Source organism: Galleria mellonella, unplaced genomic scaffold (assembly GCF_026898425.1).
Source record: "Galleria mellonella isolate WM207_F2 unplaced genomic scaffold, CSIRO_AGI_GalMel_v1 utg19, whole genome shotgun sequence".
NCBI classification, from domain to species: domain Eukaryota; kingdom Metazoa; phylum Arthropoda; class Insecta; order Lepidoptera; family Pyralidae; genus Galleria; species Galleria mellonella.
Window position 1 is genome coordinate 1,249,728 of NW_026442028.1, and position 23,033 is coordinate 1,272,760.

Genomic DNA, 23,033 nt, shown 5'->3' on the forward strand with positions numbered 1-23,033 from the left:
TCTGTAAATTTTATTAAATTTCTTATTAATATAAAGTTATTTCTAACTATTTCGAGTATTTTGTTGCTCCACATGTCTTAAAAGATACCAATTGGAAAACCACTGGAAATAGATTATTTTATTTAAGTAATCTTAATTATAAATATTTTTAAATAGCAATCTTTTTATCATTCTTCCATACATTTCGAAATATAAATTTAGCTGTGACTTACAAGAGAAAATTTTTATAGAAAGAATGTAGGTTTTTTAGAAGAAAAATTGCATTTTAAAGTTATAATTTTGTGTAAATAAAAATTATCAAGTATATCAGTTGACCAAAACTGTATCAGTTGCAAAAGAATTATAAAAATCAGTTTCAGAATTGGCAACGTAATCCCATCATAACATAGTAAAAAATATTAAAGAAAAAAAAAATACAACATAGTACGTATTGAAAATCTCTTTCCTTTAAAAGCCGCTTAAAAATAAATGTTTAATAACGGCATGCGAGTTGACGAAACAGACATAAATGAATGGATAAAAGGATAATATCACAGCTTGATATTTTCATTAAAAGATTTCATAAATGAGAAAATTCAGAAGGAAAGACATTTATACCTGCAGTGAACAGTAATGGGTCCATCTTGCCCAAACTGTTCTTTTGTTTTATGAACTTGACCCAAGAAATCGATGAAACCTTCGCCACTCTTCGGTACACCTTGCTCGGGCCAGTCGGTAAATTGGAACTGACGAACCGTTCTGGATGCTCCATCGCGAGCATCTGTTACCTGTACCATAGAATATATCATTCTAGAATGTTATTTGTATGTAAAGGAAAAGTAAATAAATAAATAAGAACAGATTTGTAGGGTACCTTGAATTCCCTCAATATATACTGAGGCATGTTATATTCTGCGATGGGATCCACCACGAAGCATTGGTAGCGTACAGAACGGTCAGATGGCCAATATTGGTGGCATTTTTCCTAAAAATATAATTAAGTGTTAGATAATATACGGATACATAACAGAAATACTAAGAAAAATATCCTTAACTTACCCTGCCCATTTCTTTCAATTTGGTTAGCATAACAATGATAGTGGAATTGTGCTCCCATAGCATTCGCCAGAAATCATCTGTGGTATCCGGTAACGGACCCTGGGTTGCGATATAGGCCGATCTGTATCGATATCCGTCAACAAACGATGCGTTAATATAGTCTGAACCATCACGGGGTGTCAAACAAACACGGCTAGATTCATATGGCAAAATGTGAACCAGTCTATTTTTGTGTTTATTACATGGGAGACTGGCCGATACAAATCGGCTGGAGTCAGCTTTCATGTTGGCCAACTTCTTAAATTCCAATTCCATACCAGTAATATTTTCAATTGAGTCAATGCGCATAAGCTTTTGGATATGAGCGTGCAGATTACGAGCTGGCACCTCAGTATCTCCACAGACAACAGCCTCAAGTAAAGCGTCGTGGATGAAAATGTATTGGTCTTCAGTTTGCACCATGTAGTTGCGTTGAGCGCGTAGGCAAGTTACATGACCATAAATATCAACTGTGCGTTCATGTCTAGCTCTTTCTAACATAGAATCGATCACAATGAAGCAGCCTGTTCGACCAACACCAGCGGAACAGTGAACAACTAGAGGTCCGGCATCGGGTGGATTTAAGGCTCGTACACGTCGTAAGAATTGCAAGAAAGGAGCAGGATGATCTGGAACTCCATGGTCAGGCCAAGCTGTAAACTGAAGTTGTTTAATTTCCCTTCGCTCAGCACCTCCGTTTTTCGTAACTTGGAACGTTCGTATGCAATAAGTAGCAAGTTCCTGAACTTCCGCGATGGTTACAGTCATCATGCCATACGTTTCGCTACCGCGGCTAGGCCAATACTGATCACATTTGATTCGCGTTCTTTCTTCTAATTTCGTCATCATTACAATTGTAGAGGTCCTGAGTTCCCAACACATTCTCCAGAAATCAGTAAAAGTTTCTTGAAGCGGACCTTGAGTTGCAACGTAGGCATTATGTTTACGATAACCATCACAGTAGTTAGCATTAATGTAGTCGCTTCCAAGTATTCCATCAATGGGTTGCAGGATAACACGACTGTGATCATAGGCGATGACATTGGCATATCTATTTTTAGGTTTATTAACTTCCATATTAGAATGATCCCAAGTAAATTGCTGGCCTGGCTCTATACTTTCATATTCTTGAGAAAATTTAAGATTGTCATTAGCCTTTAGCCTTTCGATATGTTCAGCAAGTTCCGAGATTGGAATAGGAGGATGAGAGATCATAGCTGGGGTTTGGAAATTCAAACGTCTCATTTCCACGGGGTCAGATGGTGCTCCATATCCTACATCAGATGACATCAAAGGTCGCGTTACAGCTGCTTGATCTGGTGTTTTGCATGGCTGCCTTCTTCTTTTTAGGATAAATAAGAGAACTAAACATAAAGAAAGCATCAAAGCAGCTATTATGGGCCCAATGACCCACACCATACCAGCTTCTTTCTTATTTTCCTCGATTCTAATCTCCGGATCTCCATTAATATCTTTAGGGTCAGGTCGACTAGGTTCTTCTCCAGGAGGAGCTTCACGCATATCAAGGGACAAATATTCCGAAAATGGACTGGATGTATAAAGATGTTTCTGAGGTGTATCTACAACAGCTCTCACAAACACTCTATATTTCTTACTTGGATTTAATTTTCTATTTAGAAAGCCTTCGTACATGTCATCATTTCCAAGATGGAAAGTGTATAAAATATTTCTTTGCAAGAATTTGGCAGCTATATATGGAGCATTTTCGTCATCAGTTCTGACGTTACTTTTAATCAGGTCATCAGTTAGAAACTGATCTGGATTCTTATGATTATGCGCTTTATCGTCTGGTACTACAACTAGATAATAATGTGAAATAGGACCATATTCTTCGGAAGCTTGAGGTAGAATAACCAATATTTCATTTTCAACAACACCATAGAAGTCCGGTTTAACCATAGGTTTTGGTGCTGCCATTTGTGTCGTAACAGTAATCTTTGTTGGAGGTCTGTATGAATCATCATTAGGAATGGCGCTTACATTTACATTATATGTCGTAAATGGAGATAGATCATTAATTGAATATGATGTTCTGTCATGTTTTACTATTATTTCTCTTTTGGGTATTTCTTGTGTTTGTGTCATACCTAGCGAATCCACAAATTCTTTAATAGCGTTGTATGAAATCCTATAACTAACGGGATTTAAGCGTAACGGGGATGACCATGAAAGCGTCATGGAGTGAGTGGACACATCTTGAGCCCTTAAGTTCAAAGGCACTTCTTCTGGTTTCACTTTAACAGTAACCTTTTCAGATAATCTACCAAGACCATCTGCTGTTTTAGCTGCTACGGCGATGGTATATTCAGCGAATTTCTCTAAATTTTCTAAATCAGCAGAGTGCGTTACATGAACACTTTTCTGTTTCCATTCATCAAGATCATCTACTGGTGTCATAGTGTAAAAAATAACATAGCCGATAATTTTCTTTCTTGAGCGGAATGTTTCCCACCAAACTTCAACACTAGATTCTGAAGTTGCAACAGCTTTTACTGACATAGGCGCTCTACCGATGTCCCTCTCAGTATGAGCCGTAACATCTTTACTATAAGGTCCCACACCTTGATCTGTGTAAGCCCTAACTTTAAAAACGTAGTGTGCATCCTCTTCTAGCGCAGTAAATACTGCTTTAGTTAATTCTGTTTTCTTCTCAATAAGTGAAGATTGATCACCTTTTTTATAAAATTGGACGTCATATTTTTTTATTTGACCACTTCTATCTGCTCTAATTGGTGGTTCCCAAGTAACACTAATTATGTCTGGGGTTTGAAAGTGGTAAGTAACATTAGTTGGCGGTCCTTTGGGTGCTCCTTCAGGCGTAAGCCAATATTTGATATTTTCTTGACCAATACCAATATGGTTCTTACCAGCAACTCTAAATTCATATTGAACGCCTCTTTCCAAATCTGTTATTTTATGTGAAGTTATTTTAGTACTAAAATTTTCTTCTTCAAGAGGATGGTCTTTAATACCGTACCTCAGTCTATAACCAAGCAAGTCTCCATAGGTTTGTGAGGGTCTTGCCCATTCTATTTCTATTGATACAATAGGTTCTCGCTCCAATACCCTAAAAAATATTACAGATTAGTAAATATGTTTGTACAATTTTTATATGATCAATATTATCTAAAAGTTTTTACTCACTTAAGGTTGACAGTAGGCCTGTTTGGCACACCGCCAGGTGTCTTTACTGACACTGGCGTACTTCGGTCTCCGTCTCCCTTTCTTGTTAGAGCAGCTACTTGAACATTATATCTGGTATCAGGTTGGAGACCAGATATATTTAACTCAAGCGTAGTTTCATCCATAACATTGAAACGCATTGGATCGTTGAGAAAATTTTTACCCTGTAGAGTGAGATAGGTGTTTACATAAAATAGTAATGGACTCGTATCAGATTAAAAGTTATTATTAGTAAAATCGACAATTGCTTAAAAAATGACACATACCTCTTCTCTAATTTCCTGTACGTGTACATGATAACCTCGAATAATTCCATTTTTCTCTTTCTCCTGAGGCGGCTTCCATGTTACGTGTATAGATGTGGAGTTGATCGCGCTGACTTTAACGTCTTGTGGTTCCCCAGGCACTGTAAATATATATATAAAAATGTGAGATATATTTCCCCGACTTGTTTTTATAAAGACCTAAAATGCCCTATCAGCATCTACGGGAGCGTGCTAGAGAAAAAACTACCTAAGCATACTTTGAGGGCCTAAATTGGAATTAAAGCGTCGGCGTCAAAGGCTTTTTGATAAGCGCTGCAAAATTTCGTATGAAAATTTTTAAAGTTGACATGTGCGGTCGGTAAACGCCGTCGGTAATGCTGATAGAGTATTTTGGTCAGTGGCGAGTGTCTACACACGCCTCTCAGCATCTCGATCGGGCATTTGAATACCAACACACACTGAGACATTATCATTACGCCCTTTCACATCACCATAACCAATTAAAATCCATTACCTTCCAATCCACATCGTTTAGAACAACTAAAATTCAAGTCAAGCGTTTACAAAGAGTTAACATTTAGTAAGTTATTATATCTATAGTTATCCAAAAGCAGCATTACTATGACTATGATCTTGTATTCACACACTGCAAGGGATCATGCAGTGGAGTATTATTAGACTTGGGAGCATCAAACCACTCGAATAATGGAGAAGGATACACCAAGTCTCTTAAAAGTTTGAATCCATGCGTCCTCAACAGGTTACCGCTTGCAGTTTGTTTTAAAGTCATTAAATTATATTACTAGGAAGAATGATTATTTACTACTTAAAGCTGAGGCACAAGCACAAACGCACATCAATACAAGCACTAAAGTAATTTGTACTCACTCCTTATAGCTGTACGGGTTACCAGCGGCCCATACAAAGTCAGTGACGAGAGAAAAAAGAGAAAAACGCATTCAAATACATTTAAGACAAATTGTGCGAACATTGCAGGGCGAACGGAACTACTAAGTGAGAGATTACGAGTAGAACGCTTGTCGGCGAAATGGAGGTACTTTTATATTATTTCTTCATATATTTTGAGTTGTTTAAGAGGCGCTTTCAAAAAAATCTCTTAGAACTTCCACCTTGGTCTATGTCAGTATGCATTGCCTTTTTCTGTTCATGACTTTGTAAACAGAACGACATGTATTTGAAGAATGTCATGTACATGTCTATTTCGATTTCAAAGCAAAAATATTTCCTTGTATTTTAATTTAACAGAAAAAGACAAGACATAATTAGAATGCCATTTCTTGCCCCTCGTTTCGGCGCAGAGAAGACACTCACACGCACATGTATTGATTAACGCGACGGCGCCAGTCTATGTGTGTGTGCTTCATTTGTGTAAGTATCATAGTGCGCCGATATTACTTCAGTGTGTGTATTCTTTCGTACCTTGTGTTGTCTTCAGTGATGTTAGTGACAGTGTCTGAGTGTCATTGTCCACTGGCTGTGATCTTCTATAAACTGTTCAGTATGGAACCAAGGGTATACTTTACAGGAGTGACGTTGCTGGTATACTTCTTAGCGTTCTTTGAGTCCCGCCCGTACGTTGTTATTGGCAATAGCGAACGTTAGGCAAATAGTATTCTGTATAATATGTCACAATATCTAGTGTGCATGCACGACGATAGTTTGATAGAGAATACAGAAGAAAGAAGAAAGGCGAGAGAGAAATTGCTACTGGCAAGAAGTTGTAGCTCAAGAGCAAGTGAGATAGATAGAGATATAGAGATAAAGAGAGGTAGCGCGAAGTCTAGTAGTAACCGAGCTGAGCAGTCGGAGTATATACAGGCGAAGAGCGTCGCGGATGTAATCCTTTGGATCCTTCAGTGGACCGAATGGTGTCAGGTGCAAATTTTGTAGGATCCTCGGGATTTCGCGTCCACAGCCTTCCCGCTAATAGTAGATAGTAGTGAGATAGTACAGTGAGTGGAGAAGTAGTTGTGAGTAGTATAGTAAGTAGCATGCGCGCGTGTCGTGTGGGGACGGTATTGGTATTCAAATGCGGCGCTCGGGCCCTGGTGCGTGTTGAGCTGCATAACCAAGTGAACTCTCCCAACTCATGAGCCGCTATAATGATTTATGCTGCTTATGAATGTGAGCAACTCAAACGGTTATTGCCTTGGATGTGTCACGCACTCGCTCTCTCACCTTGTGTCGTCGCTAGTTGTGCTGAGTGCTTCCTAAAAGTGCAAACTTTGCTATACGCAATCCTACTGGTATAAACATGTCAATGAAACAAATAGAGTGCGTATAGCAACACGTGAACCTATCTGGTGCCCAGTGAAATTAACTGAACGAAAAATGGTGCTGTGTCTTTAAAGAAAGCATGCAAAATTGTGTTCATTGCTAAATACTCAACAACTGTGCGCCAAAATTAATATACAGGTGCCGTCGTTACTATACTTATCAGGTGCAATATAAAATTTGCATTTCAGTGAGTGCCATCTTAGCGAGTTGACCGGTAGCGGGTCAATGAGACCCGTCACCAAAAAGAAATCATTACATGTGACAGTGAGTGGAAATATCAACTCTATATCGCTGTACATAGCGACGAAAATACAGTGATAAAACCAAAATGACCATCTGTGATATGATATAAATATAAGTACATGGTTTATCGGCAAGCATAGTAAAACTGTGTTACGAGAATTAACCTCCTTGAATAGAATCCTGCTATATGCTCACAAAAGGGAACAAAAGAAAAAAATGACATTAGTAATTTTGATAGTAACTCAGCGCTATAAGGAAGCTGTAAATGTCACATTATGAACTATTATGTATATATGGCATATAATACATGATAATGTTTTAAATCCACCACCAATATAAATAGAAAACATTTGTTTATATTTGGTTAGAGTTTAGTCGAGATTGATACTAATTCAATAACTTTTAGGAATTTTAATAATGAAAATGCTTATTAAGAGCAACTAGTTACAATTTCGACTGAAACTAATAATTGATGTAAAATCATTCATTTTACTCGTATATTATTGTTTGCGTGAACTATGCAATTGATTTATGAATTTAAATAATTGTAAATATGTAATATGAATGTTTTCACAGATATTGTTTGAACGTACGTATCATCAGTCCAGAAACCTTAAAGACCAAAGTTATTAATTATTTATTATGTTGTCAATATATGCAGAAGAATAAAATGTAACATCAGAATATGTAAATATTGTTAAAAATTAAAAAAAAATTTTGTTCAATATTTAAAAAAAAAAATTCTCTCTATTATTAGAAGTATAACCTCTGATATTACATTGCCAAAGTATTTAATTTAGTTGCAATTTTGATTAAAATATTGATCCATTGTTAGTAAGTATTTCTTTGGCTTGGAGTCTTCAACTTTATGATATTATAACTTTATGATAGAAATTTTCAAATAGGACAAGAGTGTTCTGAATATATTATAAAATTTCAAAGAATTTACTAATTTATTAATAATAAAAACTAACCAGTCATCTAATAAACCTATTTTAGTTGTTGAACTGTTGTCTTTTTTAGGGTAAATTCTTAATTTATAAAGAAAATGACATAAGGCTAATGCTTTCTAAATAAATAACATAGGTTTGTTGGAGCTTTAGTTTTTATGAATAAAACAATGTTTAACAGTATTTATCATAAAATTGAGACATAGGAGTAAATGTTACAAATTTCAAAGTGGCCAATGAATAAATAGGATACGTACCGTCTTCGTGTGTGCGCACGGTGACTGGGTACGAGGCGGGTCCGTCGCCGACACTGGTGCCTGCGAGCACCCAAATACGGTACTCGGTCCAACGGCGCAACTCGTCCAACGTGAAAGATGTTTGGTTCAATTTCACGACAGTCGCTTCAGAGTCCCCTCTCTCTGATTCCACGCAAAGCAGCTTGTAATATGCGATTCTTCCGTTGGCCCGTTCGGCGGGTGGCGGTTGCCAAGACACGCGAATCGCAGTAGGTGATATCGGCACCGCGGTGACATTCATAGGGGGCGCTCCAGGAACTAAACAAGCTCAACGGTAAGAAAAATATTACGGAACGGATCCGACAGATCGGAACCGGGCGTGTGCACCTGAAACTGAAATAGGCGCGCGGCGCTCGCGCACTACGCGCCTTGTTAGACCCACAACCGACCTAACCGATGCAATCACTGAATGCGATTGGAAAAAAAAAGTAACTGTGCCAGAACATAAATGAAACAACGACGCGAGTCGTCAAAATAAAGTGTTTAGCATGCATAAGTGTGATGTGAATGTAAGATCCGCTCGCCCATACGTCTCTATTCTCATCCGTCACACTTTCTCCTGTTGGAAGAAAATTGTGATGATTATGTTTTACATAATGACACGAGCAACTTTGTATGAATGTAAATGGCATTAACATTTATTCAGTAATCGATATTCTTTTATTTTTTTCTCCCAGTGGTTAGTGTCATTTGTAGTATTATTAAATTAAATAAAAGAAAGACGATCGAGGCATTGGCCTCTTATTTAGAACTGACCTACGAACAACATAAAGCTACTACTAAGGCACCGTGTACGCATTTAATGTAGAAAAAATCACATGTCACCAATATTTATTTATGTACTTGATATACTGTATGCATACACTGTGCCGTTTCGACAAATGTACGATTACAAACACATAATATTGTGATATATAAAACGTGTGCTTGTGCTGAATTACTGGCAGCGTGCCGGGCAGGTGCTTATATTGTGAAATATTACATTAGGGTTTACCTGGACGACCATAACAGGTGTCATACTTTCACACACTTTCAAGGGAACGATTTGGAAGGCGCTGTGGTGCTCATATATACTAGTTTGTCTTTTAAATTTAAATTTCATCATTTGCACACTTAAAATAAAAATTAAATAAAAGGTTTATTAAATAAGGTCAATTATTAAATGAAGAAGAAAATAGAAAATAATTTAATTTTGGCATCAATTTAAGAACATTATCAATTTTAGTAATACTATTATTACTACTACTTAAGTGAGACTGTCGCCCACTGGTTTCAAGAGTTACCAGGCCGCCACGGCGCAGCCTAGCAGTATTTTTATAAACTTAGATTACCAGTTTTTATTTCAACTAAACAAAAGAGCTGATATTATATAGGCTTAGTATTTAGTAATCATTAAAAATAGTTTTATAAAGAAATAAAATTATTATAATTTCCGTTAATTGTTGTTCTGTGAATTTAAGTTTTATAGGTATCGTTACATAAACATAATACTAGCGCTCGTATTGTTTGCCTTTACCGATTTAATAAGCGAAATAAAAACAACGATGAAATTAGATAAAGCAAAAATAATGTAAAGCATCAGGAAATCATTATGATATATAAGCAAAATAATAATTAATTTTAAAAAAGAAATGAGGAAAAACGTGAATAAATTAAATGTAATAGAAGTGGACGGTAGAAAGAGGACCAAAAATATAAAAAAAAAAACATTAAAGAAAATAGATAGGAAGCTATATCATAAATTTTAAAATAAAAATTAGAATATAACTTACCGTGTGTATATTTTTAGGGGATTATTTTTTTTTTTTATAATATTACTAATTCTTACATGATAATATTAGCTCTCAGTGCTACGACAAGAGTAGAAATACAATGTGGTCTCATTTTTCTATCTTGTAAAATAACCTTATGAGACATATTCAATTTAAGAGATACATTTTCACAATGTCTTGGAGTATTTTATGTAATTTATATGGAAGTTTAATATTCAAATTATGGAGAGAGAATGGATAGCTGACTCCATGAATAGCGATACTATATGTTGTAGTATTAATTATTTGTTTATGAATATTTCACCACTTAAAGAATAATATATAAAATATAATTGTGTCAATAAAATTATTTGTTCAGTCACTGTATAAATATAATAATGCCTTTATGTAAAGTAAATGTGTTAATATAGCAACTATTCTTAAATTCAATAATATTGTAAACAATAAAAAAAAATTGTAAAATTATTTTTAAAATAAAAAATAATGAATATTTTAAAAATATATCTTTACATTATACTTTTATACATAATTTTTTGTATCAAACACAAATCGGCTAAAAACGACGAGTAATCGTATTACATCCCCTCTGCAAAAAAACGGCAGAAATTTTAATGAACAATTGTGTATTTTATCCCCAATGTTTTTACGGATGAAATAAAAAAAAAATGGAATCTTTGTAGAATTTGTTAACATGACGAATATCAGTTACGATGAATGATCACCATGCGCCTTCCCAATCACTATCTATAACACACACACTCTCACGTGACGTCAAATTCAACCATACCGCTGTACCACATACCATATTGTTTGGTTCGGACTGCTATCGGCGGTGTGGTCGCCCCCTCGCCGCGCTGTGACCGCGCCGCCAGCCAAATGTAGTACAATGTGTTCGGATATAAACCGTTGAGTGTATACGATTCTGTTATCGGTATCCGCCTGTATGGAAAAATTTATTAATTATAAACATTACATTGAGTTTCTAAAAATGTATACTTTTTAATGCAACTTAGAATGGCAGTTACAGTAGCTGTGGAGAATAGTTACTGCTAGTTCGTGGCGTATAGTTTTGTAAATAACCAATACTGTCAATACTCTGCCCATACAGTTCGCTGTTTTAATGTAATGTTGCAAAATAATATTCCAGTAGTCGAATACGATATAACGAGTAATGCGGAAGATCTTCTTTTTGATTTGCCATTTGCCGCATAAAAATAACTTATGACACGCTGCAAAACGCTTCACTCGTATTATAAAATGCATTTGCTACGTCAGCTATGCTGAATGATAGAGTTTATACAGACGCTGGCTAATTGATTTGTCGCGTATAAATAAGGTTATAAATCAAAGTAGTTATTAATAGTAATCAAACAAAACGTACGTAGTCGTAATGGTGGTCGGAAATTGATGGATAAAATGAAATGCTGTGGAACTTGTGATAGTAATAGTAGTGGAGATTTTTTGTGTATTGGCAGTCACACGTATACTAATGATAGCGGAGTTAATCAAAATAATTGTAATCAAATAACCAGTGATATGGACTTCCGCAAGATAATACCTAGATCAATAAAAAAAATAGTTGCTTTTGGAACAACAAGCTACGCCGTAGCATTGTAGCAAATCTAAAGATTTTGCCTACTTGACTTGTCGTGTAAATACAACGCTACGACACTAACACAACAGTTACGCGGGGAGCCAGTTACGTTGTACCGCAGTAGGAACTTTATACATTTTGCCTATTTGGTTCGACGCATAAACATAACAATATTAAATTAACACAATGACTACGCCATGAGCTAGCTATGTTGTACCGTTGTAGTAACTCTTCAAAGTCTGTATATTTGATTTGCCACAAAAACACAACGGTAGAAAACTAACACAACAATTACGCCAGGGACCATCTACGTCGTACCGCTTTAGTAACTTTATAAACTCTATCTATTTGATTCGTTGCATAAACACTACGGTATGAGATTAACGGGACTAACTATGTCGTATTGCTGTAGTAACTCTACAAACTATCTATTTGATTCGCTGCATAAACACAATGCTATTTAATTGACACAACAGCTACGTCAAGGATTAGTTATGTTGTACTCCTATAGTATATACTCTACAAACTCTGTATATTTGATTTACTACATAAACACGACGGTACAAAATTAATACAACAATTACGCCAGAGGCCAGCCACGTTGTACCGGTTTAGTAACTTTACAAACTCTGCCTATTTCATTCGTCGCATAAACACTACGGTATGAAATTAATGCAACGGCTACGCCTGGAACTAGATATGTTGTATCGCTGTAGTAACTCGCTACATAATTAACAGCTACGCCAGGGGCCAACTGCTTTGTACCGCTGTAGTAACTTTACAAACTCTGCCTTTTTTATTCGTTGCATAAATATAAAAGTATGAAATTAACACAACAGCTATGCCAGGGGCCAGATACGTGGTACCGCTGTAGTCACTCTACAAACTGTCTATTTGATTCGCCGCATAAACACAACGTTACGTAATTAATACAATAACAGTTACACCAAGGACTAGCTGCGTTGTACCGCTACAGTAATTTTACAAACTGTCTATTTTATTTGTTCTAATTTAATTACATGGACAAAGTAGGACAAAGTACGTACATACAACATTATTTAATTAAGTAAACCTAGTTAAAACTTAGCAGGCTACTAGAGACTATTGTATGATTTCTTTACTAATCACTAAGAATAAATTTATATGCAAGGTAAATATATAAAGGTTTTTTTTTATTTTTAATTACGTAATATATTATAATATAGTATAGAAATTTCTTTACTTCCGATGATGTTCTTTCGCATAGGTGTCATTCCAATAGAGCTCGTAGGAGACGATGTTGTCTCCGGCGTGTGTGGGACGTCGCCACGACAGTGTCACTGATGTCTCTCCAGCTTCCACCATTACGAGATTCGACGGCTGAGATGGTACACCTATATTATGAAATAAAAAAAAAAACAATATTTGACTTCATGTGTGACACGCATACATATTAACCATAAGTCCAGTTTTATTCTACATGTTACAATCTCGTTATGTATATTATTTTAAGTAATACGAAAAAGGAGATATTAAATTCGATGAATAAATGAATGATTTTTTTTTGATATTTTTTAGTACTGATATATGAACTAATATCGCTAGATGGCGTTGTAAACAATTGTATCTTCCTTCAGCGGTACTTATTGTTAATAACGGCATATTTTAAGCAGGCAAACTTTATAGTAACAAATAAAAATGAAAATAACAAAAAAATATTTTAATAGTAGATGCTTTTTATTGAATGAATCTAAAAACTATTTTACTGGTGACTTTGCATGACTGGGATAAAAATCATGTCATGTTTATAGGCGACGGTTACCACTTTCCATCAGGTGGGCTGATGGCTTGTTTGCCATTTTAAACTGCATAAAAAAAACCTATATTATAAGTTCACTGTCACATAAATGTAAATATGCTTAAAGCGAAAAAGTAAAAAAAATGTAGGATTTTTTTTTTACTTTATTTAAGAATTAAAATGAAAACTAGCTCTTACTAGGAATTAAAATGGGAACTAGCTATTATTAGTTGCCAGGAATACAACTGACCTTGTTGAGTTTTTACTTGCACAGGCGCAGATATAGGCCCCGGGCCCACGGAGGTGAACGCTTGCACGCGTATCGTGTACACCGTGTGTGGCGTCAGCTCACTAATCGTCGTCAGGTGACTGTTGTCCATCTGTACGTAAAGAACGGGAATAGTTTCTTTTTATTAAACTTGAAATAGGTTTTAAATAAAACGACTCGACGTTTACAAATATAATATATTCTGAATATTTTTTTTTGTATAGTTCATGGCACTAAATTGATAGAAATTGATCAAGTAAATGAACCAACATACCTTTACATTTATAAAGAAATATATAGGATCTTTTTATTCAAGTAAACTTAATAAATATTTTTTAAATAATCGTTTTTTGCTGAATCAGTGGCAAGTAACTCAGCTATTATTTTTTTCAAATAAAAGTTGAATTTCACAAGATATAACTAATTTTAATAGATACAATGACTAACACAAACAAATATTAGAAAGAACTAGAAAGGATCATATTATTAAAAAAAAATACGCTTACCATTTGCGAATGCCAAGATTGTAATGGTTGCGAGGGGTCTGTGGTATAAAAGATTTTATACCCCTGTAAAGAAAAGTTAATATAATACAGTTTTATTATTAATAGAAATATAAATATTTTAATGGGTAATTCTAGTAAATGTAATAAATATCTAACAAAATACGTGCATAGTGAAATGTAATATAGTTGCATATATACTTCACGTTTGTCTTTCATTGGGGTAGGCAGATTCAATAGTAATAGATATTATGTAAATATATACGAGTATAATATGAATAATTAAAGATTGTGCCTCACAAAAACTCGACTTCAATTGTGACTAAACTAGTTATTGTGATCTAAACCTAAAATAACTAAGTATTAAATCTGTATCTTTTCATATAAAAAATAGAATTTTCTAAATCGGTTTAGAAATAACAGAATTATAAGGTAACAAAAATAAAAAAATACAACCGATATGAGAAAATTTTTCTCTTCAAAGTTGGTCGAAAAAACAATGCTATATTTCTATACAAGAATTGATTAAGTAAAACATTACGCAAAGAATTGGAAAAAATATATACAGACTGTTATGAGTAAAATACACATTCTAAATCCAGGAAACATAATACTGCACAACATTCTCACTGTATAATGTAATCACTGTATTTTGAATCATTATATAGATAATAATAACAATAATACATATAATAACAAAATTAACAAAATTAATAAAAATTTTGTTTAATTTTACTACTTACCGTAACTTGCCCATTAGGCGTCTCTGGTTCGTCCCATTGTATGACCATGGTGCTTGAGCTGAGGGGTCTGACCAGGACGTTTCTAGGCGCGGAGCCAGGTTCTGGAAGGAATAACAATACATTTTAATACAATCGGCCAGTACAATTTTTTTTTATTTAAAAATATTTATGTTTAGTCGCTAAATAATGATTATTTCTATTATTATGTAGACATGATACACTATTTGTATGTACTTGTAATGGTTTTAAAACCCCTTCAATGTGAGAAATCCTGGTAGGTTGTCGTTTATTAACTCCAAATTGAAATACCTCAGTAATCTTGAGTCACATCAATTATATATTTTTTACGAAATTCTATTTGTACATAATAATTGAATGTATGTACAGTGTGTGTAGATTATTTATATGTCAATGAAGTGTGGACAAGTTAAATGTTATATTGACCACAATTGGAATGTTATACGGCAATAGCCCATCTATTTGTCATTTTTTTATGCAACTTAGAATGGCAAACAAGCTGACGGCCCACCTGATGGAAAGTGGTAAGCGTCGTCTATAGACATGAGTAGTACCATGGACAAACTCGTAACAGAATATACTGTTTCGCCCATGATACCCCTCCTGCGTTGCCATTCCTGAAGACTCAGCTGTTATTACTCTGAACCTTGTAAATTCACTGTCATATCCGATCCTTTAAACCGAAACACAGCCATGCAAACACAACTGCTTCATGGTAGAAACATGAATGGGACAGAGGTGGCTAAGCAAACAACTTATGTACAGTCTCCCTCTGGTCTATTTCGAGACTATGGTGATACTGTTTTCTTAATCATAATTATTTAGCCAACAATTAATAAAAAGACCCATTTTCTAACTACATACTTAATTACATAACATCACTGTCCGAAGCTACTGTAGCATGCTAGCAATGTAAACATAAACAGAGAATATATAACACCCGAAGAAAAGCAATATATTATTTGAGCAAAACAAAAAAAATCTATGAAAGATATAAGATACTACATAGACGACGCAGAGCTACAATATTGTTTTGTTAAACATAAATCCTTAGCTATTCTTTAATCACCTATTAGATATCTTTCCACCTAACTAGTTCTTACACGTTTATTACAAATACCATAAACAATAATTTTATACGTTTAAAAAACGGCAACAAGGTTTATTCAAATGGCTTTAATATATTTTACAAGTCTTTATCACAAACATATAATAATTTAAATCTTGTTACCATAAAAGTAATAACGCGAAAACAGCGCAATATCAAATTAAGACGCGACTCCGCTCATCACAATTATGTAGGAAAATGAAAATAAAAATGTGACAATAAACGTCCGAGCACAATAGAAATCTTAATAGGATTTGTAATCGTAGCTTCTAACACGAAAAAGGGGCGTTACTCAATGAAAAATCTCTTTTCTGTTTATAATACTCGGAAAGGACGAAACAATAAAAGTTTCTCAGGACTGTGCAATATTAAAACGCCATAATCTCGTTGGGAGCTGAATTCGGGTCGTAGCGCCGGTCCAAACTTTTCCTTTATTAGAAATGTAAAGAATACATAAAAAAACCTGCGAACAATTTTGATACAGCAACGTTTTCATTACCAACTCATCAGAGTTTTTGTCTGTCTCGTGACATCGCGTCCGGTAATTTAAAACTGAAGCGAGGAAGTCAAATTTAATATTTTGCTGCGGTAAATTAGACTTGATAGCTACTTGACGAGAAAGAAATGTAAAAGAATATTATTAGGAACACAAGCAACTTTTGTGATATCACATTAATATACATATTCAGAGATATTAACATCAATTCCAAATTTAACAGTTATAAAATTGCAAACAAAAGAAAATAGACCCAAAATATTAAAATATTACAAATTAATAGCCAACAATCATGCTGTTTTAATCACCCTGTTGATTAATAACACCCAAAATAAACTAGAAGTTGCAACAACGTATCATGTATACTTACTGGCACCTCCATACAAGGAATCCACTGCAAGTGAGCAAGGAAAAAGAGTGTGTTAATTAATAGAATCAAAGTAATCATATAAACGTATAAAATAAACGGTGCAGTACACGGAGAAATTAAGTGTACAACATTCGACAATAATTCTTTTAACGCTTAAACCTAACACTGATAATTTTAACGAAATGGTGCATGATAAAAATAAATAATAAATTTACGCACTACTTCTACAATCTACTGATAACAAAAATATATGTGCAAAACAAACGAAATATAAGAATGGAATAAAAAACGATGTAAAGCGAAACTTACATGAAGCCGCGGCGAGAGTAGTACGTCGCGTTAACGTAGGCATGTAAAGACGGTCAAAAGAACCTTAAAACTCAATTAGCGCAATAAACCAAAACTATCTATTTACGGAATGAAAGCAATAAACTCAACGTCTGATGTTACAAAATAGTAAAGCGATACGATTCAACTGAAACGCAAAAATAAGCAAATGGACGAATGTTCAGAAGATATAACAATGGAATTTCATGATGATCGATATCTATTTACGAATTACCATTTCTTGAAATATTATTATCAAATCGAGAATTTCACAGTAAACTCATGTTTGCAAAAACATATTTAGATTTAACGATGTCATTAATTTAATAAAATCTAAGACTTAAAATTGATATTTCCTTTAAAAATAATTGAAACATTTTAAGATTAGTTTTTACGAAGGAATCCTAAACACGGGTAATCAATTAAAATATATTAAACTTTATATTTATATATGATGCTATATCATAATACATGAATAAAAATGTATCAAGAACCGTGTGTTGAGTACAAATAATTTATGTTCGTTTCTAATATTTTTTTTATAAGTAGTGAGTGCTTATAAGATGTTTATAACATATTAAGGAGACACTACTTTTCAAAATTCTTCTTTATATAAGTTATTTTATTATAAGTCTTCTGATAACAACGGTAGGTAATTAAATAACAGTTAAATATTACTTAATGGGAAAATGAAATGGGCTTAACTATGTCTGAATTATGGAAACCATTTAAGATTAAATTATTCAATTTATTTTAATTTCAATATAGGTATTCTCCACCTCACTAAATTGAAGTGCAAAGTGTTTAATATACCATTAATAATGGTAACTGAATTCAGAATCGCAATGGTTGGACAAGATTACATCTGTAGATAAAACTGACCAGTCTTATGAATGTAAATCAGGAGAATTGATTTCTTTGAAGTATATTAAAACGCAACAAACAAATATATATTCATAATTAAATCAGTATCAATGAAGATGATGATAGAGGTAAGGATAGTGGATATTTAAATAATAAATACATACCGGTTTCACCAGTGGTGATGACAGCCGGGGCGGAAGGAGGTCCTCGGCCTATGTTGTTCACCGCGATCACATACATTTCATACTCGGTGTACGGTGATAAGTTTGTCACCGAATAGTATTGTGTGATCACTCCTGATATCTCGCTGAATGCCTAGAGAACAACCACATGGTCAGACTGCATCAATATTCTAGGAGTATATTACAAAATTTTTATTTCAGATTTAAAGTCAATGTTAAATTTTTAATGTGAAACAAACTCTTATAAATCCATATGATTTTGTGGCAATAAGATATTGTAGTTTAGTAAATGAGTACCAAGATTACCTGATTAGCGTATTTTGGTTTGTATTGTATAACGTAGTAATGGGGCTCTTCTGGCCCGCTGTAGGTCCAAGCTAGCCGTACGGTGGTTGCTGTGATCTCAGAGGCTCTGACTTCAGTGGGTGGGCCGGGCAGCGCTAAGGGTGACAGCATTATTAATTTTCAACAATTCCTATTATAAATAATTTCATGAGTTTTGTTTTTTTTTTTCTATGCGCTTGTATACTAGTACAGAGAAGGCAAAGGCAAGCACAACAGCTTGTTTTTGGTTGCCGATTTTCAGCAGCATAAAATTAGCGATCAAGCAAGTCACGTTCAAATTGGTCTCGAATTTTGAGTCGATTGCTACGATTCACACTGGACTATTATAAAATTTATTGTTATATACGACACTGCAAATTAATCAGATAAAGAGGATGATGAGGATTGAGAGGATGTACCTGACATCCTCTCAATACCCATAAAATAGAAATTTACAATATGAAAATCAATTTCCAATAATTATCGAGTGATTGAAACATTTCGAAGCAAGCACGAGTTATATTGATCCGTGTATTATATTTATACAATTATTATATTATACTACCAATATTAGATTTTATATTATGATGTACTCTTGAACAAATATTTCGTATAATTTTGTTAAAAGTTCAAATGTACCTATACAGTTTACATTAATTAGTTTCAAAAATATTGTAATTGGATTGTTTTATTCGGGCAAATTGTTCTATTTAGTACTGATTAAGATGATTCGCATCTAATCTTTATTAATGTTCGTAACGTGAGTTGTACTAATGGTGCTCATCATCAATATTAAATAGGTCCATGGCCGACTACTAGATACTTGGACTTAATCCCATCCGAATTGAATCGAGAAAACGGAATGCAAAGTAACAATAATTAATCATTAATCAAGCTGACATTCGTTTGTCTCCGAGGAGGCTCGCAACTTTCCAACCCTTTCAATTATGAATTATAACACTAATTCATAATGGATGTCTCGACTTGGCGCAATTTATCAAATTGATTTTCGTAAATCCCTCTTTCCACCTCGGAGGAGTTATTACCATAAATTTGCAACAGTTATCCGAAGAAATTATGAGTGTAATTTGATTCAGTCAGTCGTCTACTCAGTCCTCAACTCGTTTTACTACAGCAAGCGAAATGACTAATAGATTAATTAAGAAATACTAAGAATCTGTTCGGTTTTAATTATTTATGATATAATTAATCATTCACTGTAAATAATGATGCGGTTAGGGGGTTGACATTTGAAATTAGTATTGGAAATTGAGTCTTGCTTTCCATTTCCAAACATTTCGTTTAAATATTTACGTATAGTTAATTTGGAACACTTGTTTACTTAGTACTAAAGTATAATAACATTGTATTATGTTAGTATTCTATTCCTAAATTTGTAATAAGAATAGAGTTACATTTATTATGAAATGATTTATTCTCCTTATATTGGGGGGGAGTAACAGAAACGATAGCTATAACCCGAACGACGATATCTATTATTTAACTACAACGATCACGTGAACTTTATGCCTTGCCTTATGCTATAAATTAAGTTAGTTTACTAACCAGGTACCAGGTTACTAATAACTCACTTTGAACTTTAACTTCGGCGGTGGTTTCAATGACGCCAAGCACACTGGCCGCTTCGCACGTATAATTCGCAGATTCCCTGATGTCTTCCAATTTTAGAGTGTTGAGTCCAAGCGGTGGGTTGTCCTCGGGCGTCAACCATTGGGTCAGACCTGATATAAAGTTATATGAACTTTAATAGTCCAAAATAGAAGCTGGGTTTTGTTATTTTGTAATGTAGTTGTTATGATTTAGTTTCAAGTGGGTAATATTAACGAAATCTGAACAGATATGCTCCTCAGGTATATGGTGAAATTAAAATTTAAATGAGTGTTAATTTTATATATTTTAGTTTTAATTTAATTTATTTAAAGGAGCGTTCTACCAATGAATATGAACAATTTTTCGGAAGCAGATTAAAAAATAATAAAGTTCGATCCATCTATACTAGGTTGGTGGCTAGATGAGCCACATTAGTATACAGGGCTCAAAACTCATCGTCATATATTGATTTATGTTTTATTAAAAAAAAAATAGTATGTATGTAAGATTGTTCAGTTTTACTCGTAGAATATAATATGTATTCTTTCTTAAAGGATGCTATTCGGGGGAGGAAAGATTGTTAGTAATGGGGACATTTATCTCCATTGTTAGTTTTATACCTCTTCATTTTGACTTTCCCGTGGTCATTCGCCACGATGGGGCAACTGATCTGATTTTAACCATCACTGTTGCCTCGCCATTGCATAGTGTTAACATAGATAAATGCACTACTCCATCTTCATCCGTTAAAAAAAGAATGCTTTTAATTAAGATTTATTAAGTTCTTGTATATAAATACCTTTTTTCCATTTCACAGTCGGCATGGGTGATCCGAAGGCGACGCACTTGAGAGTCAGGTTGCCGCCCAGCATTACCTCAGTACGCGGAGGTGGTGGTATAGAGAACTGTGGCGCCACACGTCTCACTGTAAACAAATAAAATATTTAGTATTTATTACTTTTGCCCCCAACTTCGTATGCGTGGATTTTGGTAGTAGGTAACTTCTGAGTTGGATATATAAGAGAAAACATACACCAAATTTTAAGTCAGGTCTTCAAAGACATAACTGTGAAAATCACGTTTAATTTGGTGCGGTAGTTATTGTAGTTTGTTGGAACAAACATATATACATAAATATATAATATATGACATAAACAGATAGACACAAAAATTCTAAAAAAAACATTAATATGACTTTTATTGGTTTTATTAAGACCCCCCTTTTTATATCAATATTTTTAAATATCTCTTAAGTACAGACAATACAATAAAATAAAATCTAAATACAGCTTTATTATCCATATAAGTAAGATAACATAACAGAGGATAAAGGAATTCCTAGTGATGTAGATTAGCGGCTTCATCGGTAGCGAGGATGACCTTTTCGGAATTCCCCCCGGAAACCATCGTGATTAATTCATAGTGAATTGAGACGACTTCACTCTCTATAACTCCGTCAGCGTAATCTGATAGCGTAGATGGGGTTATTTTTCTATTTTCATCCATTACAAAAAAATAGTATAAGCTATATTTTTTTTTATAATGGAAGTAGAAAATTGGCGGTTCATTAAACCATGATGACAGATGCTTATATACATGAATAATCAAGAAAATCACACAATACAATGACGCCCACTCCATAATACCATATTACGAGTATCACGCCAAATAGATTTAGCCTCATAACAACCATTTTTTGCTGTATAAAAAAAACAGCAACTTCAATCGTAGCAAAATTATTACACCTACGATTAGAAAACAAAAATAAATCTATAAAGTACAAAAATAATTATGAAATACAAATTGATTGAAAATTGTCGATGTAATTACGTGACTTAGCCACAAAAAAAAAAAAAAACAGACGGATTAACAACCTTTTACGTTTAGAAATTTCTTATAAATAACTTCAATTTCATTATAACTAGCGTTTAATCGCAACTTTGTTCGCGTGATTGGGATAAAAAGTACATAAGCTACTTTTTATATATATATATTTATAAGCTCCTTCTCCGTCCAATACAGTGCACGTATACCAAATTTCATACTGATTGTAGTACCTATTTACGTTTTTTTTTTAAATATTATGTGGGTCTAATATGTATGTGATTCTGTATGTATATAAATCATCTTCCTCAATGAAAACCTCCTTCTTTTTGAAGTTGGTTGAAAAAGGATTTTTTGCGACAAACAAACAAACAAGTGTCCTTTAAAATTTTATAAAATATTATAAAATTATTAATAATATTATTAATAAGTAAAAATATAATAATATTCCAAAAACAATATTATTACTTGAAATATAAACAATGAGTAACGCCCACCAATCTCATTAGATTTAATATTATGAGTAGGGTGAGTGGCAAGCAGCTACTTTGTTAATGCCAAAGTAAAAGATTAAGGTGGAAAAACATTTACTCCAGTTTCCATTATGTTAATTAACGCTGGACGGCTCTTATTCATTGTCGTACTGTCGCGTCGTTTAGGTGAACCGAGATGTAAACCTACCTACCTACTCTCTAGTAATATCTAAAAACTAGATTATAGAATACATTATAAGCAGTACTGTGAAATAGGTACAAAAATTATTAAATAAATTTAATTTAAGAATTTTTTGCCCAATACGCAAGAAATTTTAGCTGATATTTTTTTTAAAGTTATATTAATATATACTATATATCTTATATAATATCTACTCAAAGGTTGTCTGGAAGAGATAGAAAGATTACTTAGCAATAAGACCTT

The 23,033-nt window shown here is 33.8% G+C and overlaps 1 protein-coding gene across 5 annotated transcripts in view; it reads right to left on the minus strand.

The window, feature by feature from the left end:
- The window catches only part of LOC113521497 (tyrosine-protein phosphatase Lar), a 494,469-nt gene that overhangs the window by 3,846 nt on the left and 467,590 nt on the right, over positions 1-23,033 (minus strand). For 2 of the 5 annotated variants that reach the window (XM_031912897.2, XM_031912894.2), the window contains 16 exons: positions 21,091-21,216; positions 20,273-20,422; positions 18,663-18,796; positions 18,339-18,489; positions 16,984-17,007; positions 14,992-15,092; positions 14,252-14,314; positions 13,728-13,857; positions 12,923-13,073; positions 10,909-11,045; positions 8,296-8,592; positions 4,548-4,687; positions 4,243-4,445; positions 1,039-4,165; positions 854-964; positions 598-767 (listed from right to left, as the gene is read on the minus strand). In XM_031912897.2, the coding sequence (XP_031768757.1) occupies positions 598-767; positions 854-964; positions 1,039-4,165; positions 4,243-4,445; positions 4,548-4,687; positions 8,296-8,592; positions 10,909-11,045; positions 12,923-13,073; positions 13,728-13,857; positions 14,252-14,314; positions 14,992-15,092; positions 16,984-17,007; positions 18,339-18,489; positions 18,663-18,796; positions 20,273-20,422; positions 21,091-21,216 (5,215 nt within the window). The remainder of the gene's footprint in view (positions 1-597; positions 768-853; positions 965-1,038; positions 4,166-4,242; positions 4,446-4,547; positions 4,688-8,295; positions 8,593-10,908; positions 11,046-12,922; positions 13,074-13,727; positions 13,858-14,251; positions 14,315-14,991; positions 15,093-16,983; positions 17,008-18,338; positions 18,490-18,662; positions 18,797-20,272; positions 20,423-21,090; positions 21,217-23,033) is intronic. The other 3 variants (XM_031912896.2, XM_031912898.2, XM_031912899.2) reach the window with 3 other exon arrangements.